This window comes from Megalops cyprinoides, chromosome 13 (assembly GCF_013368585.1).
Source record: "Megalops cyprinoides isolate fMegCyp1 chromosome 13, fMegCyp1.pri, whole genome shotgun sequence".
NCBI classification, from domain to species: domain Eukaryota; kingdom Metazoa; phylum Chordata; class Actinopteri; order Elopiformes; family Megalopidae; genus Megalops; species Megalops cyprinoides.
In genome coordinates, this window is record NC_050595.1 from 10,664,008 (window position 1) to 10,689,727 (window position 25,720).

The 25,720-nt window shown below is 44.3% G+C and overlaps 2 protein-coding genes across 2 annotated transcripts in view; both read right to left on the reverse strand.

The window, feature by feature from the left end:
- Positions 1-210: 210 nt before the first annotated feature.
- LOC118788280 (lysoplasmalogenase-like protein TMEM86A) lies at positions 211-7,488 on the reverse strand. The gene is made up of 3 exons (XM_036544237.1): positions 7,335-7,488; positions 1,002-1,266; positions 211-638 (listed from the first exon to the last, which is right to left on the reverse strand). Exons 1-3 carry the CDS (start codon positions 7,416-7,418, stop codon positions 211-213), a joined length of 777 nt encoding a protein of 258 aa, XP_036400130.1. The 5' UTR covers positions 7,419-7,488.
- Positions 7,489-12,358: 4,870 nt separating this feature from the next.
- The window catches only part of LOC118787888 (USP6 N-terminal-like protein), a 37,295-nt gene continuing 23,933 nt past the window's right edge, over positions 12,359-25,720 (reverse strand). Inside the window, exons 7-14 of the mRNA XM_036543636.1 lie at positions 24,417-24,526; positions 20,274-20,322; positions 19,343-19,463; positions 18,497-18,591; positions 18,268-18,333; positions 16,528-16,627; positions 15,839-15,991; positions 12,359-15,598 (exon numbers count right to left, since the gene is read on the reverse strand). Of these exons, the coding sequence (XP_036399529.1) occupies positions 14,355-15,598; positions 15,839-15,991; positions 16,528-16,627; positions 18,268-18,333; positions 18,497-18,591; positions 19,343-19,463; positions 20,274-20,322; positions 24,417-24,526 (1,938 nt within the window). The 3' untranslated portion in view covers positions 12,359-14,354. The remainder of the gene's footprint in view (positions 15,599-15,838; positions 15,992-16,527; positions 16,628-18,267; positions 18,334-18,496; positions 18,592-19,342; positions 19,464-20,273; positions 20,323-24,416; positions 24,527-25,720) is intronic.

Below are 25,720 nucleotides of genomic sequence, written 5' to 3' on the forward strand. Positions count from 1 at the left end.
ATGTACCTTTCATATGACTCACTGATCATTATGGTAATTTTGTCCAATCCCCTTTTAGACCATTGCCCCCGCCCCCCACACGGACCTTCCATCCAATCCATTTGGCCAGAACAAAACAACCAGCCAATAACAGGAATGTTCCTCAAGACTGAGAGTGTCATCAAGATGGGGCAACGCCACAGCCACCTGTGACCTCCCACCCCACCCTTTTCACCCCCTCTTCCGGGACGCGTCAGCATACTGGCACTCCACGGCGGACAGGGCGATGAGCATCTGCGCTGCGTAGTAGGTGGCCATGATGATGGCGCGGGAGTGCGGCACGGGGAAGCAGAACTTGTTGACGGCGATGGTGAGGTCGGACACCATGAAAAGCACGGCCCCCACGCAGGCCGACATCTGCGTCCACGTCCACAGGTCGTCGGCCAGCCGCACGCCCGCCGTGGCCCGCCAGCCCATGAACCCAATGAGAGTGACGTAGATGCCCACGAGGTAGGTGAAGGGGCCGGACAGGTAGGGGTAGAGCAGGGTGTAGCTCACCCCGCACACAGCAGCGAAAGCCGACCCCACTGGCGGGTTGAGCGGCTTCATCCCAAAGGCTGAGGAGTATAGGATATGGGTGACTGCAAACATCAGCAGCCCTGACAAAAAAAATGAATAAATGCATAAATAAATACACATATCATATAGAATGGTTACTGAACTTTAAGATGGGAAAGCATACATTGTGTTCCCCACTCACCAAATTAAAGACACAGAATAGGGTGCGATTTTAAAATGCAGATATTTAACATTTAGGTGTGGACAATTTAGAGAAAATGTCAGCAGCAGGGTGACCCATTAGAGAAACTGGGTTAACGGCCATACTTCTGTATAAGGCGACTGTAAAAAAATCATCTCTTATTTCTGTGCAACTACTGTCAGTCAGACGGAATTATCTACAATATGTTCCATCTCTGAAAAATTGTGCAAAGAATTAAGTACAAAAACCAGATTGCACTCACCATGACTGAAGTAGCCTTGCTCCTGCCAGATCAGAAAGGCATCCCCCAGCGCTGAAAAGATCAGACCTGCTAAGATCTTTCGGGCACTGGAGTGGGCAACTAAGAAGCCAATTCCATGAGCCAGCAGGAAGACCCACAGGCAGACAATGGGCAAGCACTTGATTAGGGCACTAAACCAGGAAGGGCTGGAGGTGGGAAGCCAGAGGACAAAATACACACAGGTGGCCTTGAAGAAGGGCACCAACTTGGGTCCTTCACTCTTCACCTGAAATGACAGCACATGCAGACATTTTATCAGCTGTTCCTCTGCTTTCATATGAGTCAGCATGGCCTTGTACATGCTGAGTGGTTTGTTCCTGATTCTGGCCTTGTCTTTTTTTTTTTTTGTTTTTAGTATCTAATACCCATTGACCCTTTCATGCCAGAACCAGGTTCACTGGCCCATGGTACAGTGCTCATTTCCACAGTATGAAATATGAACTCACTAGTTGAGTGAGAACCAGCTGTGAAATGCTGTTCCTCGTAACCCATCTGATGTTCATCTATCTCCTGGCAGGCCAGGAGTAGGATCAGCAAATTGCATAACAATGCTGCGTCAAAGTTGTTTGGAAGATCAAAATGTTACAGAATGTTTGCTGGTGTTACATGATGGGTAGACAGCCATTTATCTACTGAAAATGGAAAACATCATGCGTTGTCCTCACAATATAAGCTTGTGATAGCTATTGCTACAATGGCTACATTAACTTTACATTCATCATAAAGACTTTATTTTCCAAATTAGCCAGCTATACAACATGTGAGACAAAAAAAAAATCAAAACTCCACAAATTTACATTTTTTTCTCTTACTTTGCAAGTTGCAATGGCATATTTCTCCTTCTACTCGAATCTGTGTGATACCATGTACCACAGCTCAGGGGGCTCTGAGGGTTAACCAAGCAAGGCCTGTCAGTCAGGTCAAGCCAGGTTCTAGCAAAGCTCACTCTGTTCCCACCAGTGGACAAAGGGTATACCACCCCCAAAGAAACCACCCTGTTGTCTGTCATACTCCAGTAAAAATATTTCACACAAAACTTTCCAAATAACACACTATATTGAGTAAGGAACAGGCTACATGTAACATTCTGACACTTTTCCCATTATCTGACTATGCAGCTCTATTTTTTTAACAGCTGGAATTTGCAGAAAACACAGTTCCCTTATCACTGAGACAGCATTCAAACTACGCCGTCAGCAGACTGAAGGCTGAATTGACAAAAAAGACCAAAGGGCTACGGCACTGCTACAGACTACAGGCCTGTTCGAAAATCTGACATGAGAGAGAGGCCTCAAGAGCAGCTCAGAAAGAAGTGAAACCAGAAGTGGGAGAAATGCCAGGGAGATACGCAGAACTCTCTGGGGTGCTGTGTTCTTCACTTTGTTTGATAGAGGATTTGCACAGGCGGGGAGGTTTGAAACCAGAGGAATCCAGCAATATGATTTTAGCAGGAACATTATTAGACGGACTTGCAGATCGTTGATTCGTGGCTGAAGGATTGCGCGATTAGAGAAAACATCTGAAGAACTGCAGGTTGCCTGAGAATGGTGAGATGAGGAGGCCTTACCAGCATATCCACCCCTATCTCTGGCGGGCCAAAGCCAGTTTGTTCCACTGCTGTGGTCTCTGTGTCACCGTCATCTGATGAACACGGCTGGGACCAAACCTGAGCCACAGGGATAAACCTGCCCTCAGGCCCAACGTAAAATCAATGAGCTACTCAGGAGCCCCCACACAAAGTCATTTCTGAGCCAAGCGTTTGCAATCTTTTGCATGCTACCTGAGAAATCTGGTATATCTTATTTTTTTACATGATATGAACACACCTTATCAGATTTATAAAACAAGGTCATTTTTACTGTGGGGAGCAGCATTGCATGACTAAAATAGTAAAAAAACAGGTGTTAACTTGCTGAGGCGTGACAGTCGTCACAGTCAAATGGCTAGCATTAATGTCACAAGAAAAAGGAGCCTACCTGAGAAAAAACAATAAAGAATAACTAGAGTGGAAAGGATCAGTTTACACCGGACCAACTCTTTTCCCAGTGAAAACCTGGACCAGGACAATTAACAATATAAGGAACAGAAATGACAAATAACTCAGAACATGATATACGTTACAGTGGGGATACTGACAAAAATATACCAAGTACAGAGCTTATGTCTCTCTCTTCTCCCCGCTCCCCCCCCTTTCTGTGTGCTGTCGGATGCTCTTGCTTTCATAACCACCCCGCTGTCCTGCCAGGCTGCTGTCGCTGGGCATTGGCAGGGTTTGATAGTCTCGCTTTTCCCCCCTCTCTCGAGGGAAACAGCAATTCTGCCCCCTGCCCTCGGCACAGCCCGGTCGTATTGGCATTGGCTGTGGGCCACAGTGCTGACGACGTGACCCAGGCCTGCCACGGCCCCCACCAGCTGTCTCGTGTGTGTGCCCCCCCCCGGAAGGGGGGGGGGGGACCTGGCAGCGGGGCCTTACGCACACAAGCTCCTGACCTCCGTGACGAGCCACAGAAACACTTCCTTCAGCGCTGCAACCCGTGGCTCCTTGGCTCCATTTGGCCAGTCAATGACAGCACACCTTGGGGGGGTGGGCTGTACCTGTGGCACAGGTGACAGGGGTAGCACAGAAGCTGCACACAGCTAAATTCGCAAGGTTCCATTGTTTCAGATGTCGCTCGCCCTTAGCTTATGAAACCACTGTCTGAAAATGAGCAAACAAACAGCTGTTGTAATCTTTAGACATACTCACAGGCTGTAGACATACAGATTATTATTTGGAGGTTTTGACATGCCAAATAGTTCTGTTAATACCGGGGCAAATGCAATATTGCATTCTGTTAGGCTGCGATGGGAAATCTCCTACATTGTAGCACTGCTAAGGGGGGTGAGAGGTTATCCTGTCTCCAGATGAGCAGCATTAATGTCTTCAGCCTCTGCCACCTGCTCCTGGTACAAGGACCTGCTGAATCTGCACCTCTCTGGGGGTGAGGCACAGCTAGACTCCCCCCTCCAGTTTTCACTGCAGTTCCATTATTGAAAGCAATGTACATTTTATAACCCCCCCCCCCCCCCACACACACACACACACACACACACACACACACACACGCACGCACACACACGCATACACATTCATACACACACACACGCGTATACACACACGCGCACACACACACACACACACACACACACACACGCACGCACACCTCGATATCCCTTTCAAAGTGCACCTGCAGCTCTCCGTGTGCTTCCAGCTGAATTAACTCTCTCTGCGACCTCAATCCATATTTGATATCTGCGCCCTCTTGGCAGTTTGCGCAGGGGAGGAAGACAGAGCAGATCTCAGAGACTCAGAATGCGAAACACACGCCAGGGCACAGCTCGGACTCCGTCACAGCGCAGAGAATGAGCTCACAGACAGCGCAGAGGTCCTCAAGGTCCCACATTCTCCTCAATACCCAATGTACTCCAGACTCACGCAAAGAAACTCAAGCCCAAATCAGCACAGAGGCCTTGTTCTACACCATACAACTGTGCCTAATATTTCCTCTGCTGTTTCATCTGCCTCATCCATTAACACCTGACAACACTGCAAAATATGCACACCTGTTGCAATCAGGTTTCCTCTCAAATTAGCTTAATTATATTGTTCACCCAGATAGATAAATTTTGATCTTTCGTGGGCTCTTGAGTTGCTTGCTCTGAACGCAGGTTGAGCCCTACAGCCCAGAAAATGCTAGTCATGCCTATCCTCATGTGCTGTGGGGTTCGTAGCGTGAAAACAGCCATTTACTGTGAAGCATTTTGAGCGATTGCATGTTCTGCACTCCAGCACTTACTGTGCTGGTGCAGAGGCCATCATGGTAAGGCATGCTAACACGGTGGCGTGGTTTTTAATCAAATAATTAAAAAAAAAAATCTTTCAGAATAAATCTATAGTTCTTGCAGGTTGCAGTACACTCCTTTTCCCTCTGTTTCATATTTTGCTGAATTTGGGTCTCTACGTTCAGTGTAGTCAGTGGAATCTGTGCAGGTTCTGTGATCAGTGGGCTGTTTATCAGTTATTCCCCTGGCCAGTAGAGGGAGCACCACTGCGAGTTTGCAGCTCCGGTTCAGTCCTGGCGGCTCTGTTGGGACAATCTGCATGCTTATAACTTATAACACGCTTATAAGAGGTCTTCTCACTTCACATCTACTATGCTATAGTATGCATTAGAATGCCCTTTTGGAATACTACAGTTATTACAGGGGGTTTAAATGGAAGGCATAAAGTGCACAACCTCCATTGGCAGGTTTTCTTCCAAGCAGAACTCACCATTGTGACATACCCTTGCCCAACTTATGCTGGCTGCGAAATAATTTTCAAACCCTTGTTGGTTAGCATAACCTCATTATGCACAATATGTAAAAAAAAAAATTACAGCATTATGCAAAATGTAGTTACAAACGGGTTTCAAAACTGTTCATAGTGTAATATCCTGAAATGATCTGTTCTGTTTCTCAGCTCAGTTCTGTCAGTATATGCATGAACTCTTCGCCTTTGGAACTGTGTCGGGATGGGGTGGGAGGTATTCCCTGCATATGACAAAAACTGCCCATGATGGAAAATGATACTGCAGAACATATGATTATACAAACTACATCTCCTGTACAGCGTCCGTGTGCTGAACAGTTGTACTGTGTGTTTGGAGTATGGTTTTGAACTGTGCTTCTATATAGAGCTGTTATTTGGTTATCAAATAAACTATTCTACACTCCCTTATACTTCTCTGGTCTAACAGTCAAATATGCGCAAATATAATATATATTTTGAATATAATCTCCTCTGTGCCCAGTCAAGACAGAAAACAGTGCATGCAATGTTTCCATAAGAGGGCAAATAAATGTCTGAATCTGTAGAAAAGCTATTTTTGTACCCCAACCAGCGTCAGGTACACCTCACCCATGGTTCATGCCATGTGGTTAAGTACCTAACCACCGATATTATCTTAAAGCATTTCATACACACGGACATGCTGTGCTGTTTACAGAGACTTTCCCTGCTTCAGCTATGCTCTCTGGCAAAGTATCAGTCAGTTAGGTTGAAGAGCTTTAATGGTTTCAGAGCTGGTTTAGACATGAATAAATGTGAATGAGGCTTAGACCTGAACTGAACATGTCCCTCTCATTGAATGACAAACTTCAGATTAGAGTATTCAACCAAACACTGACATGAATGACAGAAAGCTACGGAATTTCATTTTACTGTAGGGTTACCTTCAATTAGATTGTTTAAAATTAGAACTTTTCTCAATTGCAGTAAATGATGTCTTCAAAGCAGCCTCTTTCCTCCACACATTCTGCATTTAAGCTTTAAAACGCTGCAGATAAATCACCACAATTCTATCGACTATCGATGCTCTTATTAATAACATCTTAATCATGTAAATTAACTTTGTCATGAAAGTATTATTACATGAATTAGAAGTCCTCTGCAATGAGTGACCTGAGAGCAATTTACTTACTCGTTACTCCATATTGAGCTATTTATGCTGTATTAATGACCGTACTTTAACAGGCCATTAAAAAGGGGCAAAAACGCGCACGGAAAACATCTGGGAACAGCAGGTAGTGAAGGCTCGTGCATGTCTACAGCTGATTAGGGCGCAGAGCGCGCGTGCGTAACCAGCGGGTTCAGCGAAAAAGACAAAAACATCGTAATGCCACATTGTCCATTAGTTAAAAGGACTTCTAGAAACAGCGTTAATGATAAGCCCAATGTAGAGTTCTAGAAAACAAACGCAAAAAACACTAAGCGCTTTCAATTTTGAATTACAGAACCAGTAGTAGTTAGTAGTAAGTAGTTCTGTTGCTAGCTGCTAGTTTACTTAAGGACTTCTGCAGCAACTTGGATTGTATCCTCAGTTGGGAACAGTTATGTCGCTTATAGCTGGTGACAGTTCACATGCCTGACACCATGGGGATAACGGTAATATGATCAGTGTGATTTGCAGGAGCAAATCACAGTGATCTTCGGAAAAACACTGATCTTCAGAATATTATGTTAAAACGATGGAAAATAAGTGCTCATTCGCATATTTTTCTGAACGATTGCATAAGGTTACCACTGACTGCTTGCGCGAAGTTTTTCACGGTTAAAATAATTAAACAACAGAAATCAAATGGAAACAAATGTCATCTCAAAACGGAATCAACGGGACGTGGTGTAACCAGAGTTAAGCTCTTACGATGCTTCGCTCCGCTGGCTGCATTGAATTTACTGCATGAGTAAATATCAAAGCGGTACCAGCTACTTACCACTGTGACAGGCGAAACCATTTCTGGTTTGATCCACTCTGAAATGTCAGGATCTACCAAGCTCACGGATAGCTGCTCCGACATATCCCATCACCACCAAACAGAAGTGTGAAAGCAATTTCTTAAAACAGAGACCTGAGGCGTGGTCGAAAGATCCGGGCAATTATAAGCGGGGACTCAAAAAGTGCAAGACTTTGAAGATATTAGTGCCCCGCTGGGCGGAGTTTATTTTTGACCGACATTTACCTATGAATGAGAATGATTGTGTGAGGGTTGTCTTTGGGGCATAACTGTGTAATACATCAACTGATGGCATAAACATGAAATAAGTTTTGTTTTTAAATGCCATATTAGCCGGGCAGCAGAAGCACGCTGGGGACGGCTGATGCGCATGATGCTGCGGACAGGTAAAGTGCGTACATGCAGACAGACTTTCGTCCGTTCATTTTTCGCCGGAATGTGTTGTTTGATGACAACATCTTCTGGTATTGCATATAAACCGCAATGACCCGCTTTTAACTTGGTTCGTGTTGTTGTGCCTAGAATGGAGTTTGACAAAATTTGTCATCTAGCCCCTTGGTCGCGTGTTTGGGCTCCAGATCAGTTCTAAGACTGTAATTGCTGCCATTCTGCTTCGCGTAGCTTTCTATTAAACGTAAAGTTACTAAATCACAAGAATATACAAGACATGCAAAGGCATGTTTTTGCCATAATGTTTTTTTTCTCCAAGTAATGCGAATCTGTATGGCCATATGGAAACTATCTGTACTACAGCTGCAAAGGCTGTATCATGTAAGCAGATGGAAGCAATTGTGACTCATAGTGCACGTTTATACCCAATGTGTTTCAGTACTCGCAATGATGAAACCGCTGTAGCGTCACGCTGGGTTTACCAGTGTAAAGATGGTTAGACTCCAAAACATCGCCACAATGTGTGTACCAGGGCATTTTCCTTTTTTTTTCCTGGTCTGACCACTTGAAGACCACGGTTAATACTGTTCAGCAGGAAGTACCATGCAAGTAACCATAATGCCAAACTAGATTTTTTGGCAGTGCACTTTCTGGCTGACCACATAAAGACTGCGGTCAGCAGTATTGCATTTAACAGGAAGCGCTGTCACTGTGTGAAACTTCCATAAAGCCCTCATGTAAATGTCATCAAATGCAGTCAGATAGGTCATTTTCATTTTCAAGCTGAGCGTTGGTGAAAATAGTATTTTTTCAAACCTCTTGCACACAAAGCGATTTTGTTGTGTGTGTGAGAGAGTGTGTTTTATTGCTCCATTAATGGGATTAATGTTGGGCATTCCGCTTGTTTCTCTTATGCTGAAAGTCTGAGGTGGGCGATTAATTGCAGCTTTGCATTGGGATTTATGAAATGGCATTTTAAGCCTTTTAATCCCTGTGCATACTAGAAAGAGAAATATCGCATATTCAAAATATGTAAGATTTCCAAAACAATCAGTAGTCTGTAGTAACATCCAGCAAAGTGGAAGTATGGATATATAGATTTGAGGATGGATAATTGCATGGAGGATTGCGAGCAAGATCCAGATGGAATCTCCAGACATGACAGGAAATCTTCCGTTCCGATCGGACCAAGTAAGCCTAACAAGGTGTCTATAAAAAGCTCGGGCTGAATCGCCTGAAGAGCTACGCACACTTTCTGGCCGAGGGGTCATTTTACAGCAGAGCACAGCAAAACCACATCAGCGTTTAATTAAAGGCCCAATCATTGCAGCTCATGGTAGGATGAGCTCAGCAATCTTGGTTCGCAATAAGGAAAAATGTCACGGCCTTCTCAGTAACTAATAAGATACACACAAAGCCTAATATGAGCGTATAGTGTGACCTGTGTTTTGTCAGATGCAAAAATGATGATAAATGATTACTAAAGTGCACTGGAATTCAGAGAGTGTAGTTGAGACCAGCAGAAATAAGGAAGCCACTTCTGAGGGTGACTTAAGCTGATGATGTAGGCCCTTCTACTTACAGTACAGCAATGTGGTTTGAATTACATTTTATTTGACTTGGAAACAATGCAGGCCAAAATTGGCTGCTTGTGTACATGTGAAAAAACGTCAGGGATCATAGTATATTAATCATAGGCCCTGTATATTTTCAATAGAATAAAATATGCAGTGCATAAATAATATTTTAATATATTACATTACATACCTATATATTTTTTATTATTTACATGTGTATTTAGCCAGAGGGCTAAACTGAGAATGTTTTTATTTTGAATGAAGGCCTGACAGTTTTGATAAAGACGTAAAAAGCAGTGGTACAAGCAGAGCAGAGGCAGGCAGGAACCTTGCAGTGATGGTGATGAGCGTATGTAGGAGTATCAGCATCAAGATAAAAACAAGGGATAGGGCATGCAGTTTGTTCTGTTTATGTCTGTCATTTGAAAGGCATTCAACCATGGAACTAAAATCAGAAACTGCAAAAAAATGTTTTAATGTGCAGACTCTGCTGCCATTCCAATCATTATCTGTGGCAAATCTGGAAGGCACAGCGGCCAGCATTAGTAACAGTTAGTTAATTAGTTAATTAGTTACAGGCTTTTTTGTGTGTTTTTGTTTTGCCTTGTTAGCTTGAGGCTGGCTGGGCTTGGAAGAGTGTACAGAGAGATGGAAGAGCTCAAGAGAGTGAGATAGTGTTGTTCAGCGGCTGGTTCTGAAAAGCTCTGTTAAGGTTGTTGTGATGCACCGAAGTAAAACCTCAGTGAAACTTATGTTTGATTCCGGCTTGGATTTGGTTTGTGTGCTGGCTCAGGAGCACTCTGACGAGCAACCACCATGGACAGCCCAAATCGAAAGAAGTGGTGGTTTCCCCTGAGGGGTTCCGCACAAACTGAAATGCAAATGAAATGCAACACACTGAAATACAAAAGAGGAAGACAATAAGAATAGGAGGAAGTCTTTAAAATATCTTACAAAACAAAAAAAATCACATAAAAAGCACAAGTGTGGTGTAGTGATAAGTAGGGCTCATAATTGAGAGGTTGCTAGTTCGATTTCCTGCTGGGCCACTGCTGTTGTTCCTTTGGGCAAGGTGCTTAACCTAATTGCCTCAGTAAATATTAAGCTGTATAAATGGAAAACATGTAAAATTGTAGCCTATGTAAGTATGTAAGTAGCTTTGGTTAAGAGTGTCTGCTAAATGAAAATAATGTAATGTAAAAGAATCATTTGTGAGTAGGCATATTAGTAAATAAGTAGTCATAACAGAGCATCGCTAAAAATTTCTTTGCAGGCATTTTGTGTTTACGTCACATTTTAATCACCATCAATAATACTCGCGTATCAATCAACAAAATAAATATGTGACACTGTACAGAGAATAGCGATTCTTGCTACAAAGATAGAATGATTGACAGGGAGATTAGAGGAGAGTCTTAGCTGGTGTAGTTTACTTACCTCAAGTGTATTTTAATTGTGGCAGTTAGCAGTGGGGCTTGCAGTAGTGTTTCTGTCTTGTGCAGGTTGTGGGGGCATGGCTGTTCTGGGTGGTGTCTCCACATGCTGTCTGCGCTGGGTATGGCAGATCTGCTTATGCCATTTTTTTGTTGCTCTGTCTTTCTCTTCAGTGCTTCTACAAGGTACCACTTACTGAACCACCTGTTTCTTGCCTGCCCATTAAGTTATAGAATGCTGATGTGTCATTGGCTGTCACCGGTTCCTTATTTCTTGTGACACCTGACAATGAGCAAGAAGTGGCATGAATTTAAAGCGTGCTGGGAATCTATTGGCAGTTAGGTGCTTGCAAGTACAGTGTAAAATACATTCATACTTCAGTGCAGTTTGCTTGGAGAGTAGGGTGAACATTTGAGGTTGTTTAAGGAGTGTACCGAGACAAACTGAAATAAACAAACCATGACCTTCAGAGGAGATTGTGTCAGTTCGTTTGAGTACAGCTTCTCTGTGCCTTATATCAACAGGGACAGTGGGGGTTTCTGAGAGTGAGGATGTGATGAACAGACATATAAACATTATTCAATCACAATGGGTTTTTTTAAATATATTTTTCTGCAGTGTATATATGTTGTTCGTTCCGAGGTTTGTTTAATAATTCAAAATTGCATAGATGCATGTGTTGTTCTCACTTTTATTGGAGGAAATCCACACCAAAGACCTTTATTATAAGCAATAAATGGAATTTGAATATGAAAATGGAACCTGCGGCTCTGTGACCAACTCTGTGGTAACTGAAGTCAGAACCCAGAATGTATTGCATGTTCAAATAGAGAGAAGAGGCTCAAACTAATCTCACTATCCCTCCTGGGGAATGAGAAAGAAGTAATGCTGAAGGGGTCACTGTCCATTTCAGCTGACCTCTTACAAAGTAATAACTTCCACATAAAATGGGTCCAATACAGCTACCTAAACATGTTTTGAGGGCTCGTATTAAGATCTTAAAAAACACAGACTTCACACAGAGTCACACCTCAAGTATGCGCTCACTTCTCTTTCCAGAACAGGGAAACATGCTTTGCAAGCAGTGGCTGAGAAACCAATACGACTGTTCCCTGTTTCTGAGATGATTCGGTGTGCCTCATTTACATGACAGATAAACAGGATTTAAGGGATGTCATGAAAATAGATGGCCCCTCAAATGTCTGGAAGTGTTAATATGGCTTTTGTTGTGGCCTTCATATCATGTCTTAATGAAATACAGCACTTCGGCACATGTGATTGCTATGATTTTATGTGGTGTTTTCAGGCACTCCGATTCCTGTAATATCTCAGGCTTGACATGTGAACATCGCCAGGGAAGCACATCGGCCTGACTGTTTAATGCCAAAGCAAGGACACTTTGATAAAAAGTACTGTATAAATGCCATTAATCACTAACACTGTACTTCCATTAACCTCTGAAGAAAGACATGACGCTCAATATTGAAGTTAAAAACCATGTTCTTTTTTTGAAAACATTGTTAACAACTTCACAAATGCTTGACAGTATTTACATGAAACTGATCTTAATAAAACCAAAACCAATTTTGGTTGGAGCCCTTCTGACTCCTTAAAAAAGGAATGTACATCAACACTTAAATAGACAACACAGAAGCTGGATGTTCTCAGGCTGTTACATTTCATACTAAAAAGTGCAGAACACCAGAACAAAAGGGGGAAAAAAAAACATACTGCATGTAACACAATGAAGTATTTGTGATGCTTGTAATAAAGCAAATGTAATGTACATTTGATAGATGTGGAAGTAATACTCTTCCATTTCCTCTGTCTCTTTTTCAGATCATATAGCGCTTTTTATATAATCAACTCCTCATAAAACAAAAGCTGTTTATTTTTCCTGAGCTAGTGTGCGTACTGACTGCTGTCTGCTTCTGCTCTTGTATATTTCTAATTTAGCCTGTGCTTGAACATTATCACTTAAGACACGTTTTCATCTGAAAACAACATACTCTGGATTACAAAACATGATACTTCATTTTTCTCAAAAGGCAGTGTCTGAGCTGAAATCCCACCTTCAATGTCATGATCAACGGGAGAAGACAATTTACAAAACGCAAAATACAGTCTTGCCACCAGGTGGTGATGTTGAGTTATAAATGGCACAAAAAGGATGTCATAATCATTGTATGCCCCTCCCTTTAGGAGATTATCAAGGGTTCATTTGTAAAAAAAATCTATTACACAACAGCTAGTAACTAATTTTATATACTTTTGAGAATATTTTCTTTTTTGGTGGAGTTTTGTGCATTTACAGTTCATGCACTATTTCAAAATTTTCTTCTATTGATCTTGCTGAAATGCAGGCAGATTATAGCTTCTGTGTTCACGATTATATCGCACGGTTTTCTTCAGTCTGTATGGAATATCTACATTATTGCTGCATTTTTGCCATTGAACTATTAAACTACTGACATTATTAACGTGCAACACTGCAGAATGTTTTCAGAGTTTCACAGACATTGCAGGAAAGCAGAAACAACCTGAAGCTTCTTTCCCTCTGACATCCTAACAGGAGGCAACTGAAAATCAGATCTGTGACTGAAGTCAATCACAAAAAAAAGATTAAAACCCAGAATCACATCCCCCCAAACACAACTGACTTGCCTGTAGAATTAACAAGACATTAAAAAAGAAATTTGTATGCAGGCAAGGGTTGATACTGGGGTCAATAATGAGAGTGTTATGGCATAAGCAGTGAGCCAGCTCACTTAAACAGTGAATGTGGTAGTCTACCCAACAACTAAAAAACACACATTACTGGACACTGATTTTGTATGTACTGTTACTGACAAGTAATCTTGGCTGATGCTTCCTATTATAAGGTGGGATTTTCTTACAATAATTTAATGCTGCTGTATAAATTAAGACACAATCTGTTCTTAGAAAAGGAAAAAAAACACAGAAAATATTATTTCTAGTAAGAATTGTGACCACACACATTTCCTGCCTCTAATGACTATTTGTGGAACATGGCACTAGTTTAGCCTAAAGATACTAAAGCTATCATAAGTATTTCAATATCTATAAATCTATGAAATGGTAATTAGAAAAGGTGTTTAAGAAAACTGTACATGTCTGTCAAAACACTTTGTTTTCTGACCGGACCCTCGGTGAGGCCTCAAAATTGTTCAGTATAGTAAAGTTTGCATCAGAAAATGAAGTATTTTGTAAAGGCCCCGCTCAGACCGGCTTTACTGCTCTGTCATGATGTAATGTCTCAGTGCACCAGGGTGCCTGCCTGCTGTGGCTGTTGACGTTTGTCGCCCCCTATTGGCGGCTGTCCTTCACACTTCCTGCCAGTTCGGCATGTTGAATCTCTGCGGGTGATTATCTCTGGAAGAGATTTTGTGGCCTTGGGCTCCTTGAGGACGAGATGCGGTGAAGCACTGAGGCCGGTCAAGGCGCGGTGTTACCATCTGCAGAGGAACCGGACGGCGCACAGGAATACATGGTGTTAAGCGTTCGTACGTTCTTGGCTCTTAAATGCTGTGACAGGTTTAAGAAATAAGAGCTAGGGCACAGTCACCAAGGCCATATCCTAAAATGTCACCGATTTGGGCAGTTGTTGGCTGGGCTGGTGTGATTGGTAAAAATATGGATCGTGGTGAACTGTAGGCACCCCTGTGTCATGTCCTGGGGAGTCCAAGGGTTGGGGGTGGTGTAAAAGGTCCTGGTGGCCCCGTCCTTCTCCCTCCTCCTGAAAACAAAGGTCACCAGTGTCCGTGTGGCTTTCAACAAGTGGCTGCTGGTCGCCCTGGTGCTCCTGGTCAGCTGGTTCACATGGTGGCTGGAAAGGGGGCGGTGCTTCAGCGCCGTAGGGCGGAGACGGGGGCGGGACCACCTCGGCTGCCGCCAAATCAGGACTCTCCTGCTCCAGCTCCTGGGTCAGGGGTATCAGCTTTGGTTTAAGGAAGGCCGCGGGAGGTGATGGGGGAGAGGGAGGTGGGGGGAGCTCTGCTGCGGGAGGTTCTGGAAGGCTGGGAGCATCCTGCTGCTCTGTATCCGGGGAGTGGCTTTGGGGCAGGGCGTCGGCTATCGCCCGCAACTGGTGCAGACAGGGGTCATCCTCCCCCTCTCCCTCTGACAGGTTGTCGTACTGGGAGATGTTGGAGGGCCGCCTCTCCCCGCACGGCAGGGGTACTGACAGAGTCATTGGGAATTTGCTAGGCATCTGCGGGATGCTGAGGGTGGAGGGATCCTCCAGGATGAGGTCCAAAGGCTGTGGTAGGTGCTGGGGGACGGGAGCGCCCCCCTGAGGTAAGAGCTCAGAAGTGCAGGGAGAGGACTCGCCGGGACGCTTTTCAGCAGGCTCCTCCATGCTGGGAGGTGGAGGCGGGGCCAGATCTGGAAGGCTCAGCGGTTCTGCCCCTGTCCCATCTTCCGGGGTGTCGGCCTCAGCACCTCCACGTGGGAGAGGGCAGTCCTCACGCCCTCCCTGCAGTTCGGCCCCGTCCTCCTGCCCCGTTGTTGTGGCGAGGGGGTCGGAGGCAGGGGGCGTCGGGATCCCGGGCTGCACCCCCCGCGGGGTCTGTGCGTCGTGGCTGTGTATCAGCACCAGGTCGGGTGAGGCCGCGGGGGAGCCGCCGCCATCCCCGCGGGGAGAGTCAACGTCCCGCCCGCCGTTCGGGGACGGGTTCTCGTCGAGCTGGATGGCCTCCTGCTCCTGGATGATGCGGTGGCCCGTCGCCGCCTGGGAATGCGCCGTCTGGGGCGGCTTCACCAGCGTCAGCAGCACTGGCCGCTCCAGGCCCAGCGGCTTCTTCGGCAGTTCGTCCGACTTCGCTGTGAACGAAACACAACTCAGAGGGATGGTCTGGCAGTGTTGTTAGCCTGGTCTGACACTGTTGCTCATTGAACTTGAATGGATACACTTATGTTTTGCCTAAGAGTGTCTGCCTAACGCATGTAATGTAATGTCTGACGGTTAGCCTCATGAGCCCCTATCCACACGGACTGCATGCGTGAACCCACGGGTTGACCTGGAAAGGGCCCCTGAAAACGGTCCCCGCAAAGAAAGGCTACCTGGAGGTGGGAGGTCCAGCTTCATCTTGCGCAGCTCGGACATGGACGCCTGCAGCTGCTCGATGACCACGTCGTCATTCCAGGTGAGGGACCGTGCGATCTTCTCCTGCAGGAACTCCCGCAAGTCCTCCAGGCACATTTTAACCAATCGCTCTGCAGGGAAACGTGTGGGCGGCAGTGTGCATAGCGGTAAGGAGCAGGACTCGTAACCGAAAGGATGCCAGTTCAATTCCACTGCTGTTGTACTCTTGGGCAAGGTACTTCACCCAGAATTACCTCAGTAAATATCCAGCTCTATAAATGGGTAACGTGAAAAAATTGCAACTTTTGTAAGTGGTCTGCTAAATGCCAGTAATGTAATGTAAAAATGTCAAAATGCAAAAAGAGCATTTTCCTAACTGTGGTTTGCATGTTGATATTACACAAGTATTTGGGCTGGTTTTGTTAAAACGTAATTCTATCCACAACTGTAACAATTATACACGTGTTTGTGCTGTTCCTCAAATTCACTTCAGGCTCACTGGAGAGGGGAAATGCAAAAGCTTAGTGGTTACAACAAATAAATGAAGAATTGAGAGGGGCTGTGGTTTAGTGCAATTCATTTGAATACCAACCACACTATAAAGTGTAAGGAGCAGTTGTACTGCGGTTCAGTGTTGCTTCTGAAATTGAGACGGAAACAGCCTTACTTTTGTGCAGTCTGAGGATGGTGTAGGCCATGGCAGTGAGGATCTTCTCTCCTTCCAGGATATAGATGTCCCACAAACGCAAGGTCAGGGTGAAGGGCGTCTGCGAAAAAGAACAAGCACTTCTAGAACTCATTTCACAATCACTCATCTGTCAATACACAGGGGAGGGAAATTCTAAGAACCGATAAAAACTCTCTTCATTCAGGGCAGGCTTCTTCTGTCCTCTCTGCCAACAAGGTCCCTGAACTCAGAGGGAAAGTGAGCCCAAACAGCATAAATTCCAGGATGATTCCAATGCAACAGCTGGATCCTCCAGAATTATCATGAAAGACTGCAAATATGTATTTTTTACCCAAGAGATCTAATCAAAGTCAAGGGTGTTGCCTTGTTGTAAAGTATTCTTTTATAACACAAACTTGCCTGACAGAATACAGGTCAGTGATTGTGCACACAAGAATATAAAATCAGTCAACATAATCATATACAGTATATAGACATCTACAACACACCAGCACACCTTCAACACAACTCACTGCTTGCCTTCCCATTGACAGATTCCTCCTGCATACTTATCATGATCAAAACTGCATCTTCACGCTTCTAACAAGTACATTTGGATCATAACAATTAATAATAAAATATCAAAAGTCTCATTTTAAATGCATGCTTTGTTCAACAGAACAAAACATGCATTTGAAAAGATAGCACAGACAGACTGGTAAATACACAGTGTTTAATACTTTTTAATGTCTCATAAGGCTCTAACAGCGAGACATAATACCTGTTTTTAACTAAACAGGTAGGATTATGAAGGGGGGGAGGCATTATGAAGGGCAACGCCTCTTTTAGACAATGAGGTTTCTGGTTATTTTGGACAATCAGGTTTCTGGTTATTTTAATTAATCTTGATTAAATTGATGCTTTAATCCTGTAGATGGGAAGTCATGTTCCAGCTTAGAAAAGGGCAGAAGTTTACCATTTCGGATGAGAAAATGGCAACACAGGGGCAGGTGCAGAGTGGATATTGCAACACTTAGACAGATATTTCCACATCAGAGCCTTTATATATATCATAACAGTATCAGTGAAGTCTTTATATCCTGTTCTGTTTTTTCAAACCAGGTTTAAAAATGCTGTAAATAAGAGCATAAACATCCTCGCCTGATAACATAACGCATGTCCAATTCTTCACTCACCATTACAACAGTGCCATCAAAAACAGCCATTCATGCCCTCACTTCGCACTAAGAAAAGTCCTGATCCCTACTGTTACACTATCCATTGCTCTCCTACACACAGCTAAACCAGTATCTACAGACCAGGCCTCCTGTCGATAAAGATGCTATACAAACACACAGAGAAAATCCTGCCACACCAAGTGTGAGCAAGTGTCAAGTCTTCTTTACCAAAGCAGGAAGGGTTAAAAGTGATCAACTGAGAGATTGCTGGGTGACTGCTTATAGTAACACTGACAGTAGAAATCTTTGATACACACGAATGCGCGCGCACACACACACACACACACACACACACACACACACACACAAATTAACATACATACACACAAACATTCATTCATACAAACACCCAAGCATGGGTGCAAGTGCACACCCCGATACCAAATACACACTTAAAGAAACACTTAAACAATAACACACATTCACAAAGCCACAAATACTCACAGACACACACATATATATGCACAGACATGTACAGCAGTCAGTTCTCCAGGTTTCTCACCCTATCGATGAAACACTGCAGAAACCACTTGGTTGAATAGATCCCAGTGGACATCTGCTCCTTGTCCTGAAGTCAGAGGGAGAGAGAGTTGATGAGAAACCGCCCCCGAGGCACACGACCAACACATTACAGAGTTCACATTCCTCCTTCCTCCAACAGAACTGCCTCTCTTAATGCCTTTCAAAAAACAAAACAAAAAACCTCACAGCAAATGCACAGAAATTCTCACCAAATGCTTCTTCAGTTTGGGCATCAGTTTGGAGAGGATCTGGTCATGGTGAGCCTGGAACCGCTGCAGTTTGGGAAACCCGGGAATGAAGAACCCTTTGGAGGAAAGGTGGACTGTAATTATGGCTGCAACAGGGAAACTGAGAAAGCACTTCTCCACAGTGACCAACCTGACCTACCATTTTAATGCTTACGATTACAGGCATTTCTGAAGGGAATAGTTATGAGCAGCACAGGGTGGAATGAGCTGAGATGGGCTGAATGGCCATAAGAGTTCTTGTTGTTATTTTACATTGCTGCTGGGTACTGGTTGCAATCAAGGGTCTATTCCTTTTGTCTCATTCAGCTCTTCTAGAAGGTTTTTCACCAATTACCTCCAGCCTTGGTGCTGAAATACCAACCACAGCCCTGGCATCTAATTTCCAACCCTAGTCCTGGCACTGAATTACCAACCGCAGCCCCGCACTGAATTACCAACCCCAGCCCCGGCACTGAATTACCAACCCCAGGCCTGGCACTGAATTACTCACCCCAGCCCTGGCGCTGAATTACCAACCCCAGGCCTGGCACTGAATTACTCACCCCAGCCCTGGCGCTGAATTACCAACCCCAGCTCTGGCACCTAATTACTAACCCCAGCCCTGGCACTGAATTACCAACCCCAGCCCTGGCACTGAATTACCAACCCCAGCCCTGGCACTGAATTACTAACCCCTGCTTTGGCACCTAATTTCTAACCCCAGCCTTCAGATTGTAATGCGGATAATTGTTGCTTCAGCTCATGAGAAATTCAGACCATGAGAGACAGGCTTCCTGCTGGTTTTGTTAGAGGGTCATGCTGTCTCACCATGCATGGCATGTCTCTGATTGGTCAGCAGCTGGGACAGGGCCCAGAAGGCGTCCTCCTCGTTCATGAACATCAGCAGGATGGCGGCCATCTGGCTCATGCCCTGGCAGTAGCTCACCTCCTGGGGAAGGGCACATGGGTCAGAGTCAGAGGGAGGGGCACAGAGTCAGAGTGAGGGACGCATGTTAGAGCCTTCCATTCACACTGTGTTATTGACAACCTGACCTAGCCAAAGATATACACATACTGTATATATATATATATATATATATATATGTATACATAGTTAATCTCACACACTCACATACACACACAAATCTCACAGAAGCACATGCACATAGACTCACGGAAGTGCACGCACACATACACAATGTCACATACATGCACATTCATACACTCCCCCTCACACAACCCCAGACACACACACACACACACACACACACACAAAATCTCACGTAAGAGCACACACACATGCAGACACACAGTCACACAATCTCACACAATCAGACAGACCGAGGCACAGTTAGTTTTTCTTCACCTTATTCTGAAGTGATACAGAGGAAACAGTAAAATAAAGCCACCATCAAATAAAAAACAAAGTGTTAGGGCATGCTTGTCTACCTGGATCTATGCCAAACTGCAACCAATAACAACTGCTGTTGGACCTCAACTGCAGTCAGCCCAGAAAAGTCCCCCTTAGAGTGGGACAGTTGCAGAAAACCCAAGACCAGTTTGAGCCAAAGCTATGTGGTGCTCTCTTCCCTGGCAGCACATCCGAGCTGATCTGAGTCCATACATGAATGAGCAAAGACAGGATTGTCCAAAAAAAAACCTGAGGCTGCTAGAGGGTGGTGTGCCAACCCCGCGGTGCCCTGCGGATCTAAAACGCAGTGTCCAGCGTTACATAATTATGCGTCGGATGCATACACACCGTGTTATAGACGGAGTAGGCCGCCAGGACGTGGAACAGGGCCTGCTGCCTGCGAAGAGAACCAAAACACAGTGCTCCCACTCAGATCCGATTTATCATTTTCCAGCATTTTTCGGTGAAGCTCCAAGGATAAACGTACAACTTTCAAGGATTATTTTTATTGCTGCAATGGCTAATTTCCCATGAAACCCAGCTGCTTTGAAGACTGAAATGTGTGCGTGGGGGGACAATATTTCATGAGAAGTTGCCTGTTTCTTTAGAAATATTTTGTGTCTGTGTGGATACCCTCTCGTGGATGCTCTTGGCGGCAAACAGCAGTCACTAATGACTTTTGGTAGTGGGATTAATGTGCAAGCTAGCGAGCTGGCCAATTTCTTACCAGTATCAGCACACTAATATCGCTACAGTTGACAATAAATCATATCAAGATAGTGAATTAGCAAGAAGGATGGAAGTATTTTTCTCCCTATAAATAAAAAAGTGAGAATGAACCTTGTTCTAAAGATATAGCCAATTTTCTAATTGCAGTTCCAGGCTGTTTGACCACTTCCCATATATTTTCCATTACATTCCAGCCTGAAAATATTGACGTTCAAAAAAGAAAGCCAAGAAAGCATGACTCTCAAGGCCTGGGTGGGGCCCTGGAAGCAGAAATTATCAAGCTCCTCTGTCAATCTGCAAGTACAAACAGTTGTACAGTTGTAAAATACAACCTGAAATGCACCCGCTACACTGTTAACAGTTAACATTTTGTGCTGGAATGGCAGAAAGTAAGGTTGTTGTGAGGAGCACTTGAATCCTTTGAAGAAAGCGGGGTTATTATATTTTCAGTTCTGTCGTCTGTAGGTGAACCCCGGAAAGAAAACCATCTCAGACTTACTACATTTACATTTACATTTATTCATTTAGCAGACTCTTTTGTCCAAAGCGACGTACAAAAGTGCATACAAAAGGGCAAACAGGCACAGGCACAAGAGCAAGATGTGTACATGCCATACGAAGCAGATAGTGCTGAAGCTGAGCACAAGGTCAGTGTAGCGAGACAGAGCTAATCTGATCTAGGGCTACATATATCAAATGCAATCAAGGGACAAAGAAGTACCGCTATGCTACCTAGGTAAAACATGCTACAAATACAAGGTGAGAGATGGATTATTACCAGAATGTTCCAAACTGTTTACACAGACATAGACCTGTACCCAACATAACCCCACCGATACAGGTGGAACTCTTCACGAAACAGCTGTACTGTAATTACATAACTGGACTGAAAAGCATACACACTGTACAGTGCTCCCTCCTGCGCCCTCTCCCCTCGTTCTTTTTTTTTCTCGCCCCTTAAAGTGCTTCACTTCTGCAAAGCTCAGTCTGGTCCGTTTTAAAGTATTAATGAGGCACCGAGGATGTGCAAGACTTTCCACTCCACCTCCAGGGGCCTGGAATCTATTAAGCTGCTGGTGACATCACTACATTTCTGGCCTGCGCCGCTCTTACCAAAAATGGCCCTGGAAGACTTTCGCACAGGCCAGCACTGCATTACACTGCAGCTGCTTAGCAGACACTCTCATCTCATCTTTACACGTTATCCTTCTATACGGCTGGATATTCACGGTAGAAATTCCAGCTGCCACTCGATGGTGGAACAGCTGCTCCTCACCGGGGATTTGAACCAGCAACTTTGGGGTTACAGAGAGAATGTCAGACATTTTCCCTCCGCACGCGCAGGCTCAGTGCCCGGGAGACAAAAGCAACGGGACGTTTCAAAAAGCGCTTTTTTGTGCGACGGATTACGGCGCCGAGCTTATCCATGTTTGTCACCTCACACAAAGTGCTTTAGCGGCAGGGATTTACGGAGGAAGAGGCATCTCTTTTTTTCTCCTGGTGCGTTAACAGATATAACGCAGCAATTAGGAGGCCCCCCGGAGGGGAAATTATACAGGCCGCACTTATTCTGAAAGACAGGAAAGGCTCCTAAAAATAGCAAAAAAAAAAAACACCAGCTCCCAGCCCCTGAGAAGAGGGAAATAGGAAGAGAAATCTGAATTTTTTTTTTGTCTGTTTGGGTTAGGATGTTTGATGTGACAGGTAACGGATAAGGACCGTGGATAACGGCTGGATAATGGAAATGCGCTGTGCTTAACTGCGGGCGTATATTTGTGTTTGAAAACTGACTGTCATTTTAAAACTGCTGTGAAGCTACAGTTCCACATGGTCAGAACACAGTGGCATTATGAGTGTGCAGCAGAGCTGCGCATGCAGTTTCCTGTAGGGCCTCTTTCTCTGACTGGAAAACTAATAAAGCACACCGACAAGGGAGGAAGTGGCTCTCATTTCAGTCCCCGTTTTACAAGTTGGGAGCTGTTCTGCTCTACTTTAGACATGTAGCCGGGTACACTGTACTCCACAGCTCACTCCACATAAAGGAGTAACAGTGTGGTAAAAATATGGCATTGCCATGTTGAGTTGTAGTCACCGAGGAACATGGCTTTCTTTTTACAAATAGAGAGAAAAACTAGCAATTACACTGGAATAAGGAAGTATGACATGTTGTGCTGTGTCATGCTACCATGAAGATTAGGTCTAAAGAGTAAAGGCCATTTAAAATCAAAGAAAACCAGCCCCATAAAAAGGTAAATGAAAAAGAATAAAAGTCTATTCTTCAAACAACGTTCAGATCTTACACAAGCTGAGCGCCGACAGCTTTGTCTATAAACACGCTCTATGAAACACGAACACAAAAAAGGCAGCGACACTGAAATAATTTAGCACCCAGCCAAATGATGTGTGAACTGCGTCTGTTGTGCTGGGCTAGCGCTGCTCTTCCTAAAGGGGCTAATGGAAACAGAGGCATTCGGAATGCGAACTGAGCACGTGCAGCTGGGCAACCATGGTGACGATCTAGGCGTGTGACACATCTAACAAGCTCTCCCCGGACCAACCTGCAGGAATGGGGCCTGACAGCAGAGATATGATGGGCTTTGACTGTGCAGTTAGTGTAACACTCACTTCTCACAGCAAAGCTCCTTAGACAAGCTGGAGAAGCAGGGAGTGTCTTTCACTATATCAGGAAGAATAACATCTTATACCCCACACGCCTCCATGACCAGGGTGGGGTATTTCTCCCTGTTTTTGAGGGGGGGGGGCATTTTTCTCCCTTGAACTCAGTATGTTGCTGTTTTAAATATGAGCACATAACTATAGTATGTGTGTACTACGTACAGTGAATTTACAAATCAACAGAAAAAACTATACTATTTCAAGTTACTTTTGCTGGAACTGCAAGATCAAAAAAATTAATTCATGTTAATGTTTCAGTCAAGGTGACGTTTTTCATAATTCAGAATCAAGGTAAAAAGGTCACCACAGCCAAAACATCAATTACTGTTGAACAATAACAGATTAGGGAGGTTCTATGTGCTACTATTTTTGTACTGTCTATTTGCGGATTATTTGTCCCTGCACTACGGATGAGACATTATCAGTGCGTTTGCCAGCTCCACTGTGGTATTTCACAAACTGAAAAAAAGTCAGGGTCACAAACTAGCAAACCATTTAACATGTTATTTTACATTACATTAAATTACATTACATTTTGTGCCCTAAAGCACAAAAGAGACAGCTGTCACTGACATAGAGTACTGATACTGCGAAGAAATGGGCTCAACTTGTGAAGACTGTGAAATCATCTGATACCACATTCAAAATGGCATCGTAGTACACAGAGCTGACAGACAGCAAGAAACCTTTAAGTATTAGATAGGGCCAGGCACAGAACAGCAGTACCCCTGATATCTGGGTTAGATAATGAGCTTGCAAGCCAGCAACTCTCCGGAGAGTGTTGTGATTTGTGTTTGATTACTTGGATCATTGATTTACGACTGGCATGTCAGAGTTAACAGAGGCCTCTTTGAACCCTTTTCATTGCCATTTTGGCACGTCTTTTGCATTTTCCGGGGTTGAATTGCCCTGAGCCTGCGAGAACGCTTGCTGCTGCTCACAGCTTACGCGGAAGCTCACAGAGATGTCAGGAGGAGCTGAAAGCATGTGACTTCTGTTTTGCTGTTCAGATTCACCTTTGTACATTTACAAACGCCTATGTGTACATGCACAGCATGTAGCGTAAACAAGGAGATGGCGCCTTACTTCACTCCAAAGCGATCCATGAACATTATGTGGTTTCGAAAGGTCCTGTTCACATCGAGGTCTATTTGCTTGATTTCCGTGGAATAGTTTCTAGCTTGTTCTTTCATTTTCTGTAAAAACAGCAACAATATAACAGCATTTGTTCACTGTCATGTACGACATTCTAAAATACCACTCACCCACCCACTCACCTAAAATACAGTTACAGTTACATAATGGTCTACATTCTTTTATTGGTTAACTTGTTATTATTTTTTGATATTAACATATATAGTGCAGCAAACTCTTTTTGGGAAAATTAATGCTTTGGTTGTATTCCTGCCTTCAAATATTGCCAGCAAATAGCTAAATGTAGCACAATGAGGGATATACCCTTTGTGAAAAAAGTCAGTCCCCACTAACTTGTATTAAACAAGTAAATGGTACCTTATGCTTCTACTTTATTTAAACTAGCAACCCACACCAGTCTACTCTAATCTCTTCAGATTCAAATGTCACCACAGTCTGCCTCCAGTTAAAGCTTCTCAGGTAAAACTGGAAGCAAGACTTACATCACACCACTAAATCTTTTTTCCATTCGCCCACTATTTAGTGTATATAGTGTCTTCAATACGGGAAACCCCGAAACCAGACACACAAGCCATCCAGCACAGAGGTGACAAGAGCAGTGCACATCTACAGTGAAGGCACTGTAGGCGTCCAGTCGGCTGCCTGATGGAAAGGAGACTTCCACCAGTAACGTCGGGCTCTTCTGACCGCACTGCTGCACGTATGTGTACAGTAAACAGGTAGTCGCTGTTATTGTTCAGATTAGTACAGGTTCTAGGGGCAGTCTTGTGACAGGCAGTTGGTATCGTGGTTTGTTGCCCTTCCCAGCTCCAGACCCTGCCTTACAGCCTCTGTGTCACCGATGCCATCTTTGACATCTGAGTTATTTTCAGTTTGCCTAGTACCACTCAGCCTGTCTGCTTCCCTTTTAACTCCCCTAAAACCTGCCTGCACCCTCCAGTGTTCATGCAGCCCCCCCCAATCCCCCACCCCACCGCCCCACCATGCCTGGCCTGGCTAATTCTATCACAGGAAGTGATGCTTAGACAAATAAACAAACCTCACTCTGACTCACTGTGTACAGCATACGGTCCTACCCAGCTTCTACTGCGTCCATCTGCCAGCTACGGTAAGGGGTGAGCTCTGAGCTCTACGACCCGAGGGGAGAGCATGACATCATTGATTTCCCAGGGCACACGCTCACCTCCTCACAGTAATGATGGGATTTAGCGGAAGTGTCTCCTTGGGTTTGGATT